Here is a 13,400-nt window from a genome sequence, read left to right on the forward strand (position 1 = left end):
AACTCTGGTGCTGCTTTTCCCTATTACTTGCTATAGCAATTACAGCAGCAGAAGTATAAAGTGTGGGAGTGGCTAGGATAAAGGAAAATACTTCTAAGGAAAAAGTAATTATGACAGGAAGCTCACTTGCAGAGCTTCCATTAGGTACCTCCTTAGGTGTCTCATATTTTTAAGCTTTTTTGTTTTCACAGTCTATTTATCTAATCCTAAGTGATAATTCTGAATTGCTTATAAGGGAATTTTGTCTCATACATTTCAGAAAGCAAACAGGATCATTCTTCTGTATAATTGATCATCCAGAAACAAATATAATACGTTTGGAAGTAATTTTTGTGTTTCCAATTTTTCTTAATGAACATTAATTCTTTTTATTTTAATCAGTTCAGAGTAAGCATATTTAATGATGATGATCAGATTAGTATTACTGGATTTTTTAAATTGCAAAACAACATTGAATCTAGAGAAGTGTCTTGGAGCTGCTTTTTTTCCCCCAGTATATAAATCAATATTATTTAACCACATATGCGTATACTGTTCTTGCTGATATTGGTTCAATCCTTTTAAGTTCTTCCCATGCTGTATTCATATCTATATCCATACAAAATTTTCTTACATTCTTTCTCAAAAATAAACTGACAAACAACCCTCCCACCATCTAGCAAATCTTAAAAATTCTTCTGATGATTCACAGCTTTATCTACAGAGGAATTAATTTTATCTAAATATATCTATGTAAGCATTAGTCTTCTATAGTCATCCAAACTCCCAAACATCCAAACTGGAAAGGGCAACTCTAAATGGCAGTTTGGTCCACCTTAAGACAGGTAATGTGACTTGTGTTCTGGGTGCCATTTTCTGTCGACTGACTGTAGAAGGAGCTATGATTAGACTGGGTGCTTAACGTTTACATGGTAAACATAATTTCAGGTTTTATGAATCAGATTAAAGGAATTTAAGTTAGACTTCTTAACTCTCGATCATTTGAATGTCTTTCCAAAACATTTTATGTGTTAGCATAGAATAACGATTAGCATGGAAGTGAAGATAACAAGATTTGGTTTAATAGTGTCTAATATTTCTTCACACAGAATGTATTTCCCATAAAGAAACTTTTCTTGTGACATTTCCTATAAGCTTAACCAGGTCTTTAAATCTTTTATTTATGGTTTGTATCTAATTACTTTTTTGTAACTTATTTTATTATTAAAGAGGTGGACATTCACATTTGTTTTTCAGTTGTAATGGAAAAGAGTTTGTGAGTCTAACCAAATGGAAAATATTTAAATAACACATTACCATATTTTCTCATGGAATATTTTATCAGGTTTCCCCCCTCACATAAAATAAAATTTGCATTAAAAGTAAAAGTCTTATATACGTAGTTATTTTTATTGCCAGAAACAACTCTGCTTTTATACTTCTACATATTTTTCTTGCTTTTATTTGTCTTTATTAGTCTTGATTTAGTAATAAAATTTTTCATGTTAACCACTGTTATAATCTAGGAATACTAGAAGATACATCAGGAACAGATGGAAATGTATTTTATTTTATCTACAGCATATTGCCGGAAATTCTTGTGTTTATTGAAATATAAGGTAGATAATGCAATACACTTTATCTCAAAATCTGGCAGGTCTACAAAATATGCTGTAAAGGACCTGTATTAGATCACAAAACAAAATCTCTGACCTATTGCCAAAATAATTATACAGATATTTGTGTTAATAGTGTTTTTCATAGCTATGGATATCCTAGGACCATTTAGCTTTTCTTTAAACCTCCCACTCTTTCACTTTTTAATGACAGTCCTGTAAATATAAACTCTATTTTAAAACATACAAGGGGTCCTAGTCCTGGAGTCAATTTTAGCACACTTTTAAAAACATAAACATACAAATAGCAGAGATGGCAAAGCAACGTATGAAAACCAAGACATGAATTTGTAGCAAGAGGCAATATATTATCTTAGATCAATGGGTATTTTATTAAAAAACAGGCTTTTCTTGGGTTAAAACTGAAGCAACATAGTTCAATGTAAGCTTCATCTACTCTAGTAGTGTAAATTCCTCTCTGAAGTAGATAGAACTAGATTCTTCTCATTCTAACACAGAGAAATAAGATTTGCTAGCTTTCTTTTTTAATATTGGGAAAGTTTAGGCAACTAGCTTAGCTTGGATGCTGCCTTTTTACAGGGCTAAAATTCAGATGAGATGAATTCTGCCTTGAAGATCACATAGAAATAAACTTAAGTGGATGGAAACCATTGTTTTTTCACGTTGCTGCCAAAATAGCAGCCTAATACAGCTGATGCAGAAAGCCCAAATCTGACCCAAATATTTTTTTAGCCACAAAACAGAAGAAAAGTTAATTGCATTTTCATGCAATGGCTGAAGTTGTGTGAACATCTGCCCAGGGGTATCTGCAAAATTTAGTATAAAGATAAAATGAATAATTTTGTGGAAAATCACTGTGACTCTCTGAACTTTTATATCAAGTTGTCTGCAGAAACCTTGGTATCAACATACAAAAAGATGCAGTGTACATATGTATACATGCATATAACCTGCAACTACTTCTCACCAATACAGAACTCTAAAAAACGCTTGTCTTAGAAGTGTTCTTCTGTACAACACTATTTTAATTTCCATTTTCATACTTTATCTTATAAAATTACAGTTTCAGTAAATTATAAATACTTTTTCAAACCATTCTGAGGGATACATTTTTAATTTTCTGGGCAATTAATGATTAAACATTGAGTGAAATCATAGTTTAGTGTTAGTAATTTATGTAAGGAAATATCTGCTTTTGTATTTCTGTGCACCAGCCTCCTCCACCTTCTTATGAATTGATAGTTCATACCTACCATCTTGTTATTGTATAATTCAACAGACAAGAAGGTTTTAACTTCATATACTTCCAGTATTACACTATGTAATTTTTATATAATTATTATAATAAAAAAATTTACTGCTGTTTACAATAACATTTCAATAATAAGAACAATTACCACCAGTTAGAGATGATTGGCATCTTTAGTATATGATACCTCTAAAACACTATGGCAAAGATTTCGGAAGTTTCTCCACTTCTGCTTTTTCTATATATCTTTCTCAAATCAAGTAAGACTAACTGAAATCATGAGTGAGTGTTTCATGAGTCGACTTACGGTAGCCAAATAATTTGTTTTAAGACTAGAATGGATTAGATAACCTGCGGGTATGTTTTGAAATAACTAACTGACTTAATTTTAATAGGTCATAAAGCTTGCTTTTGAAGAGTTTGAACTGGAAAGAGGCTATGATACCCTTACTGTTGGAGATGCTGGGAAAGTTGGTGATACCAGAACAGTGTTGTATGTGTAAGTACAGAACTTCAGAAATGTTCCTTGGAAATTTGTTGTCATATGTTGTTTCTTCTGGGTCATAGAATATCTATTTAACTTTGTAATTTTAATGTATGTCATTTGTTTATATAATGTAAGCTTAAAATTCAAGTACTGTCAAAGAAAATAGTTCGTTACAAAATTCACTGCAGATCTTTAGTGGCATCTTTATAGGTTTTAATATCAGAGACTAAAAACTGCAGAGAACTGAGATTAGATTTTTTTAATGCAAAAAAGCTTCTTTTAAGAAACAGGTACTATCTGTATAACACTAATTGTACTCACAAGCAATCAAAGGAATAAAAAAGGCTTAGATTTCAGCAAACAGAAAATACAACTTGTGTAAAATAAATAACCCATTGATTAATTTCAAAATTGTTATACTTAAAATTGGATTTGTGAACAAAATTTTCATGAAAGCATATAGGCTACTGGTCAGTAAAGCTAAACATGCTTCATGGATTAATATAATGTAATATAATATATATAATATCATACAATACAATACAATACAATATGTAGAAAGTGTAGCAACTTACATAAATTTGAAGGAAAATTCCAAACTAAATAGCTAATCTTAAGATACAGGTCTTTAACACTGTCTGGGCTAATGGAAAGAATAGACTCCTGTGCAGATTGATTAATCTCATCTACCTTAACAATCTCATTTTTGTTGCATATACTCATTTTCCTTCCTTCATAATGGGAGCTTGTGGTCACAAGCTATTTTAGTTGTAGCTTTTCGAGGGTTAAGTTAACATATGAATCCTGATCAAAGAACACAAAACAAAATTACAGGGTTAATAAATCAGGAATGACTAAATAAGAGAAACTAGCAGCATTTATTTCATAATAACATTACTTGACATTGCACAGAAAACTACTGGATAAAGACAGTATTGAGCACATTTGATAAAAAGAATCCACCATCTCATATTTTGAGGTTGTTTAATCCACATAAATTATTGAAATGTTTATTTTACGTGATTATAACAAATGAGTGCACTTAATAATCACATAATTTATTTTAAATTAATTAGAATATTTTTTGAGGGACAAGTCTGAGGACAATATCTTCATTTGACTTATTTTTTATTAATTTATAATATTTATTAATGGCTATTTTCTGAACTATGATATCAAAGTACACAGAACTAGGTATCCCTAGTTTAATTTGTCTTAAAAGCTAAGACTGGAAAATTATTGGATTATTTGCATGACACATGTTTCTTGTGTTGCAATAGCAACTAGCTGCTCCTGAGTAAATTGAATTCCATGTTCTGAGTATCTGAAAAAGAAAATAGAAAAAAAATCCTGTTTTAAGAGTTTAGACTTTAAGCTAACAAGAAAAGACTCGAACTGGGAGTGAGAATTTCAACACCTATGTTTATTTTTTTATGTATTTTGCAGACCAATTAAATATTGCAGCAATCCTTCTGGGGTTGTTAATTTAACTGCTTGTGATTGACAAAAGGGTTTGAAATTTTTCTTTTTTTTATTGGGATACATTTTGGCTTACAGGAATCCCAAAACTCCTTCAGAGTAAAGTTTTTGAACTTAGTAAATTTGGTACCCTGAATTGTTCTTTCTGTTTGTTACACTGTGAGTACTTCACATATCAAAGTTTGCCTTTTTAAAAATACTTATCAAGTAACTGTGAAATTTCTTTTTTTTACCTTTCCTTTTGAAGAGATTTAGCCTGTGACTACATACTCCAAATTTATTTTCCATGACTGCCTAAAAAAAAAAAAAATTAAAAAAATCTAAAATAATGTTAGCTCATATTAATTGCTGGTTTTGGTATCTTAGGAAGGCAGGCCCTCATAATCACACCACCTCCTATAACTATTTTTCACTTTAATAACATTTTTAAGATCTCTGTGGCAGGCATCCACTTCAGAATCTATTATTGGCATTTCTAGCACTAGTACAATGTGCTCACTAGAGACATGCAGTGTTACTTCTAGCCCTTCCTTCAGTATGATTTTTGACTAAAATAGCGACTGTTTTGTCCTTATTACTCTACAGCCTATCACTTAGGATTACAGTACAGTGTTGGCCCATCTTTACTGTAAATTTGATCTTTGATGAAAACAAGGTCTGTGTAATTAAATTTATCTGCCTTTTGGGTTGCAATACTTTGTACTTTAACACTACCCTGAAAATCATTTGAGAACGTAAATGATCAATAACTTAAATACAGTGGAAATACAGGAAGCCCAAGTATGAAACTACAGTGTCACAATAATTAGTAATGAATCTGAATTTCTGTTGTGACATTGTTTTTGCAGTTATTAAACACTGGATTGTATCATGCATTATGAAATACCTTATATTTAAACTGCATCACAGATATGCTCCATTTCACTTGCTTTTGAGAAAGGTCTCCTGTGGATGGAAAGTAACTTTCCTCATAAAACACTAGGTCCACTTGTAGACTACATTATCATGAGAAATCTCATAACTAAATGTCAAAGTGACTTTCTTACCAAAATTTTCTATTAGTTGGTTTTAATAACTTCTATTGTATTTAATGAGGTTTGAGCAGCACCTTGCAGGTTTTTTATTCTTCTCAGGGGAATGAAGCAGCTTATAGCAAAGACTTTTCCGGTTAGATTTAAATTTCTCAGGATCTCTTAAAAAATAATATGGCTTTTCTTATGGTGAACAAGGTTCTGTTGGCAACTTAAATGCCAGCATTTCTGCAGAAATTCTACAAAATATTACTGTAGAAACTCATGCATTTGATTCTAAAGCTTCATAGCTTTTACAATTTAGTTTGAGTTAAATATGCAAAAAACCCACCCATTTCTAAATCCAAATCTAATTTCTAAGTGATTTGAACATTTCCCCTCCATATAAAATCATCATGTCTGAACACACAGGCCTCAGCCCCATGCAAAATTTTCCAGCTTTCAACCACTAGAGCTCTCAAGGTAGTAGCTACTTCTGGGTGCTTTATTGTAAACTTAGTACTCAAACTTTACAAGAAGCTCAGTTATGCCAGGATGTTTATAAACCAGCCATCCAATGAACACTAGAAACTGGCTAATGGCAGGTCAGTGAACAGGGGACCTTTAAATACTTGATGGGAAGAAGATTGAGGAAGTTAACAAGGATGATTATATATAAATGATCAGTCCTAGCACAAGCTTTCTATAGTGTCCAAGCTCTTAACCATTAGCAATTATCTGTGTAACCTCAAAGCTGTAGCACTACAGCTAGAGGGGAATAGGAAGGGATACTGATGTTTAAATAGGAGAAAAAAATGAAGTATAGACTGTCCAGCTCAAATTTAATTTTTTGAAGAAATGGGACAAATAATTAGAAAAAGTCTTTTAAGTTCATGTAAAATAGCACTGAAGTGGTACAACAAACAATATACTTTGATGGGGAGCACATTATTTCAAATCAATTTAATGCATTTCTGTGACAGTGTAGTTGGCATTTTGAGTACAGATATGTTGGTTTTAGTTTATTAAAACAGTCTAATTTTAGTATTTATAGTAAACTTTTTAGAAAATTTTATCATCAACAGCTTAATGAATTAAAGGGGGATATGCCCATCAATTTTATGATTTTTAACAATTGTTTCATCTGTAAGCCTTACTTGTTGAAAATTTAGCAATATTATTTTATGGGATATGTATGCTGAGATGGTTAGCTCTGGAAAGACAGCAATACAACTTACTGAGAATTAATCTAAATATGTTTAAGCTATAAAGTTTTGACTGCAGTTATTTCTCGTATTTTACCGAGTTTGGCTAGAAGCTAGTGACTACCCTTACAAAATAATTCACAAGTGATAATCATGTGTAAAGTGAAGATTATCAGTCATAACGTTTTCTGCAATGCCCTGTTTTGTGTTCTTAAATTTTTGTAAATCACACTAACACTTTGCTTTAGAAAGTCTGCTTTGCCTTCAAATGTTATGATTTCTATTTTTCTTGCAGCAGTTACATTAAAGCTTAATTTCTTTTTTTTTAATGTTTCCCTTAAAACATTAATCTTTTAACTTTTCTTGTATAGAAAACTTGTATTTTTCTTTCCCCAATAGAAAGAAAAAATCGCAAATTAGTGGTTCAAACCCAGCTGCTTATGTCAGCTATTTCAGCACACAGACAACCATCCATGACAGAAGAATGTTTTTTAGTAAACCCTAATCCTTTTCTTCTATTCACACACAGTTTGGAAACTTACTGAGGGCTTGGGAAACAACCTACCCTTCCACAATTGGCAAAAAAAAAGGCCACCTTTTTATATATCTCAAACATTGTTGAATCTGACTTCCTAGTAATTATTTTATTTCACATTACTTAAAAAATTATTCTTTCTGAATTTTTTAGAAATTGTAATATTTAGGAGAGAAAGTAGGTTTTGGATTTTTGTTTGTTTGTTTGTTTTTTAATACTGTGCTGGAGTCTTTCTCCCGTGATTAATTAGGCAGTTGACATTAGTAGTATTAAAAGAAAAATACAAAGCCAAGTAAAATTAGGGATTTTTAGTGACATTTACTGCTTATCACACTTTTAACCTTCAGAGCTTTAGTTTGTGATATGGTTGCAATTAAGCACACAAGTATCATAGTGTCTTGTCATCTTTGAAGGATAGAACAATACTGTAAAGATGTTTCTTTAAAAGGAGAAGAAAACTTGGGCAAACAATGAAAAGGGATTTAACCCAAAGGAGGAAAATGTATTCACATACTGAAAACTCAAGAAGTGTTTATGATTGAATTTTAAAAGAAATTTTTGTTTTATACAGTAGTTTCATGTCACAAAGGCAAATTCATTGACTTTTGAATGCTGTGCTTCATTCAACTTACTTTATTGTTCTAATGCCTCCAAAACACATTTATTTAAAATATTCTGCACAGTAAAAAAACAAGAAAAAGAAAGGAAAATGCAGAAAGGACTCAAAGCTTTTTCACATTTATGTGGAAAATCCTTAATTTAAAGGATTTCTTTCTCTTCAAATTAAAGATTATTGAGTAGTTAACATTTGTAGGAAATAGATATTGTAGCAGAGGTATTTGAATACATATTCATAGATGAAAAGTGTACACTGGATTTTTTCTTGAGTCGTGAGAGGGAAAAAAACATAATGAAAACATAGTTGTTATATATATTAAAAATTGATTTCAGGCCCCTGAAAATGGCATCTGAAGCCTAAAATCCAAACCTCAGCCTCTTTCATATACAAGTCAGGCTTCTCATTCTCAACTAGATCACAATTAACGGAAGATTTTTTTCTTGTTTATTTGTTTAAAACAGCAATAAGATATTTTAGGAATTCAATGTACATCTCTAATCACATAGTTTCTATATTTTTTAATAGTAATGTATTACTATTTTTATGACCATGCTGCTTACATATACTCATAGTTTGGTGCCATGCTTATGCCATCAACATTTTGAATTCAAGTATTTATTAAGACCATTTTGTGCTGCTTATGTATCCTAAACTATACAGAAGCAAACAGCATTTCTGGTCCTGGACACCATTCTTAAAAACCTGGCTCTGGTTTCATTTGGATAACTAAGATCACAGAGCAAACTGGTGCAAAAAGTTTCTTTCTCTCACAGTTGTCTTTTCTGACCTGTTAGTCTGTTCAGAGTACTCAAAAGCTTGGCTTGAGTTTGACTTCCATCACTTTACCAGTTGCATCAATTGCTTCAACATTTTTAAGTTCTTTCATATAGAGATAACCTAGGATTGTGCATCTCCACGTGAAATGAGTTTAGCACCAGCCAATGTGTCTGAATGGCTGGTCTCCAAGTCTCTATTCCTGAACTTGCAAGCAATCTGATCTTAAGATGGTCACAGACTGGGGCAAACTCTGAGTCCGCAACAGCACATGTTGTCAGACAGACCTCCATTCCCTAAATGTCTGATCTACCCTATCTGCCATCCTCCTAGTTGAAGGAAGTAGTTCTATATACAGGGATATTCTCAGGGAATCCCTAATTAAAAAAACAAAACAAAACAAAACAAAACAAAACAAAACAAAACAAAACAAAAACATCCAACAAATCCAACAACAAAAACCCCCACCTATTCTGCTATTTATTGATTTCTGCCTTTTTGGCTTCCTTTTTGTTTTTCTTTGGGTTTTGTTTTCTCCCTTTCCCTTTCCCCTCCTTTTCCCTTCCAACAGTCTTGGCTCTCTTCCTCTATCCCCTAGATGTGAACCTGAGCAAACAATGGCATGTATTTTGGCTCGTTCATATTTACCATCTCTGGATAGGCCATTGGCATTTTGAAGGAAGATGACATTAAGCTGAAGGATGACTTCCTCAACTTGAGTCCCTCTGTTATCCAGTTGGTAATTTTCATTAAGCTTGTGGGAATTTAGATATCTTTATTATCTCCTCCTTCTGACAAATTTGGTTAATATTAGTCAATTCAAGTTACATTAGGGAGACAACTAAGTGTCAGATGGATAGGTAGTGTGAATGTATAGTTATCGTTTCACTGGGAAACAAGTTTAAAAAAATTCACACACATCTATTGGATTATTTTTATGATGAAAAATCCCTGGCTGTGTGATGTGATTACACCTTATTCTGTTTTGTTGTGGTTTTTCATTTGCCCTTTTTTTAAATTTTATTTTTATTTTATTTACATGCTACACAGACATTTTCATACAGTAAAAGTATCCCATACTACTCATAAAGACTTGGAATTTTTGAGTTCATCTTATCTGTGTCCAGAAATTAACAATGTAGGTCTCATACATTAATCAGGTTACTGTGTATAAACAGAGACATTTAAACACTTGTTACTTGGTTAGGCAGTAGATTTACACATCCGAATAGCCATTGAGAAATTCTTTCAGGAAAACCACAGGTTTCCAGTTGTCTTCCAGTAGATCTCCACTATTGTCAAGAGACATCAGTGAATTTTTCTTCATTGCTAAAAACCTTAAACTTTTGTTTATAACAAAGTGCAGAATACAGAGCATGGCTTAACAGTTACGGCCTGGTATTTTGGTTAAGTGTTTTAACTGGAAAGATAGGTCAGAAATTAATGGTTATTGCTGTGGCTTCAGAAGGTGATCCCAAAAATGTATATATACTCTTCACCTTTTCTTTCTTTATATACCTATTTCTGCAGGCATCTCCTAAACTACTTTTGTTTATATAACTCACTATCTGGTGAGGTTTCTTCCTTTTATAGGCTACCTCTATTATTCATTTAAATGAATGTCACAACTTTATCAACAATTATTATTTTATCAGCAAGAGTATATTAATTATTCTGGCTATAGCTTAGCATCTTTCTTTTTGAATCTGTACAGTTACTAATTAGTTTGGCAAGCAACTCAAATTTTCAGACTAAACAGCTGCTTTATTTTCATTCTTACTATTAACACAGGTCAAACTGAACAACTTAGCTACGTATCACTTTGTCTTATCAACTTCCTTACTTACTCAACCTAATCTCTGTTTGTGTGTGCTTATTTAAGCTATAATAGGTTTAATTTTTTCCACCTACTTTTCTGCATGTATAATATCATAATACTGTCAACTATTTACTACCAAGTCATAACCAAAAATCTTCTAGACCATATGAGAACACAGTCAACTGTTACAGCAGCAGTTCTAGGTGCATAGGCAGTAGTAATTAGTAAGACCACAGTCCATCCACTCAGATGTGAAACTTTTTTTTTTAAATTGTATTTTCAATATATCAGAGTAAGAAACCAAAATATTTTAGATATGGGATGTACAGCTTCTTGCTCATAACCTTGATGGATGAGATTTTAGATGCAAGACAGAAAGGATTCCTATACCTTGCCTCATGGTTCCTCAGTTCTCACCTTCTTCCTGCTCAGCCTCTCCTTTTATTATGTCTTTGCATTTAAGTTGCAATAGTATTAACATCTGGATGATTATATTTAAATAATATGTTTGTAGAAGAATCCAAATACTGGTTTCTGTTTTCTTTATAGCTTCTTTCTTGAGAGATTCTGCTTCTGGGACACCTTGTCTCAGTTTGGCATGGTATTTGTTTTACTTAGAATCATAGAATCATAGAATCATTAAGGTTGGAAGAGACCTCTAAGATCATCGAGTCCAACCATCAACCCAACACCACCATGCCCACTAAACCATGTCCCTAAGTGCCTCATCTACACATCTTTTAAATACCTCCAGGGATGGTGACTCAACCACTTCCCTGGGCAGCCTCTTCCAGTGTTTAACCACTCTTTCAGTAAAGAAATTTTTCCTCACATCCAATCTAAACCTCCCCTGGCGCAACTTGAGGCCATTTCCCCTTGTCCTATCACTTGTTACCTGGGAGAAGAGACCGACACCCACCTCGCTACAACCTCCTTTCAGGTAGTTGTAGAGAGCGATGAGGTCTCCCCTCAGCCTCCTTTTCTCCAGGCTAAACAACCCCAGTTCCCTCAGCCGCTCCTCAGAAGACTTCTTCTCCAGACCCCTCACCAGCCTCGTTGCCCTTCTCTGGACATGCTCTAGCATCTCAACGTCCTTCTTGTAGTGAATGAATATATACTTATCTCATACGTATTTGTTTATCATAGTCAAAGCTGAGAGTTGGAAGAAAGACAGAAAATCCAGTATGTGACCCATTTGAGCAAAACAGTATACATAAACGAAAGAGGCAAAGTCATTACTATTTCCTTACATCAACTACAGTTACTGCAGTACCTGTAGCTTCCATCCCCAAAGCTTCTGATACGTGGAGCTCTATGTAGAGTTCAAAGCAGATGTCCTCTTCTTGTGATGTTTTTTGTTTTCATATCTGATACCAGCTTAGATAGAGATATTTTGCAGACACTTTTTATGTGTGACTTTTCTCATTATCTTTTGAAAGACTGTGTAGCTATCACCAGATCTGAACAGTTGTTCAGATACAGTACTGGAACCTGATTATATGGTAAGCATTTTTCACCATTAAGGAGTAATCTACAAAGATTTTTTTTTTCTTAATCATTTTTTGATACACATTTTTTTGCATTAAGATACCAGAATTATAGATGTACAAAGGATATTACTGAGAAGGTCTAAGGTTTTATGGTGGGATTCACCAGCTTGCCTTATATGTGTTCTATTGAAATGTACATATCTATACATAGTTATCACACATTACTGTATGAGACATAGTACTTTCCCCTTGAATTTAAGAGATCATTGTAAGTTATTTGAACAGAGTAGATGAGATTCTAGTAAGTTCTTCTGGACACATGCGCTGTAAGGCATGTAAACCAACTTCCTTCACTTTCAAAAAGCATGGCAAAAAAAGCAATACTAATCTAAACAAGTGAAAACTCATACAGTCCCTCACATCTTTAATAGCTTAATTACTTAAATAAAGGTTTAGGTAGAAACAACTTTATTAAAAGTGTTTAATCATTGTTAACGGGAATGCAGACATTCAATTTTTTTTTTTCTTAAGATTTCACATTGTTCTAATCCATATAGAATAGTTAATTTTATCAAAAAGCAGCTGATCAGAACACTAGGATAATATATTGTAAATAGGCCTAAATATTATATTAATACTTTCAAAGGCTGTGTTTTTTATTATTATTATTATTATTATTATTATTATTATTATTATTATTATTATTATTATTATTATTATTATTATTATTATTATTATTATTATTATTATTATTATTATTATTATTATTATTATTATTATTATTATTATTATTATTATTATTATTATTATTATTATTATTATTATTATTATTATTATTATTATTATTATTATTATTATTATTATTATTATTATTATTATTATTATTATTATTATTATTATTATTATTATTATTATTATTATTATTATTATTATTATTATTATTATTATTATTATTATTATTATTATTATTATTATTATTATTATTATTATTATTATTATTATTATTATTATTATTATTATTATTATTATTATTATTATTATTATTATTATTATTATTATTATTATTATTATTATTATTATTATTATTATTATTATTATTATTATTATTATTATTATT

General features: G+C 31.6%; 1 protein-coding gene across 1 annotated transcript in view; it reads left to right on the forward strand.

The window, feature by feature from the left end:
• The window catches only part of CSMD1 (CUB and Sushi multiple domains 1), a 1,045,142-nt gene that overhangs the window by 661,605 nt on the left and 370,137 nt on the right, over positions 1–13,400 (forward strand). The window contains exon 11 of the mRNA XM_009333261.1: positions 3,261–3,364. Within this exon, the coding sequence (XP_009331536.1) occupies positions 3,261–3,364 (104 nt within the window). The remainder of the gene's footprint in view (positions 1–3,260; positions 3,365–13,400) is intronic.

Source organism: Pygoscelis adeliae, unplaced genomic scaffold (assembly GCF_000699105.1).
Source record: "Pygoscelis adeliae isolate BGI_AS28 unplaced genomic scaffold, ASM69910v1 Scaffold57, whole genome shotgun sequence".
NCBI lineage: Eukaryota > Metazoa > Chordata > Aves > Sphenisciformes > Spheniscidae > Pygoscelis > Pygoscelis adeliae.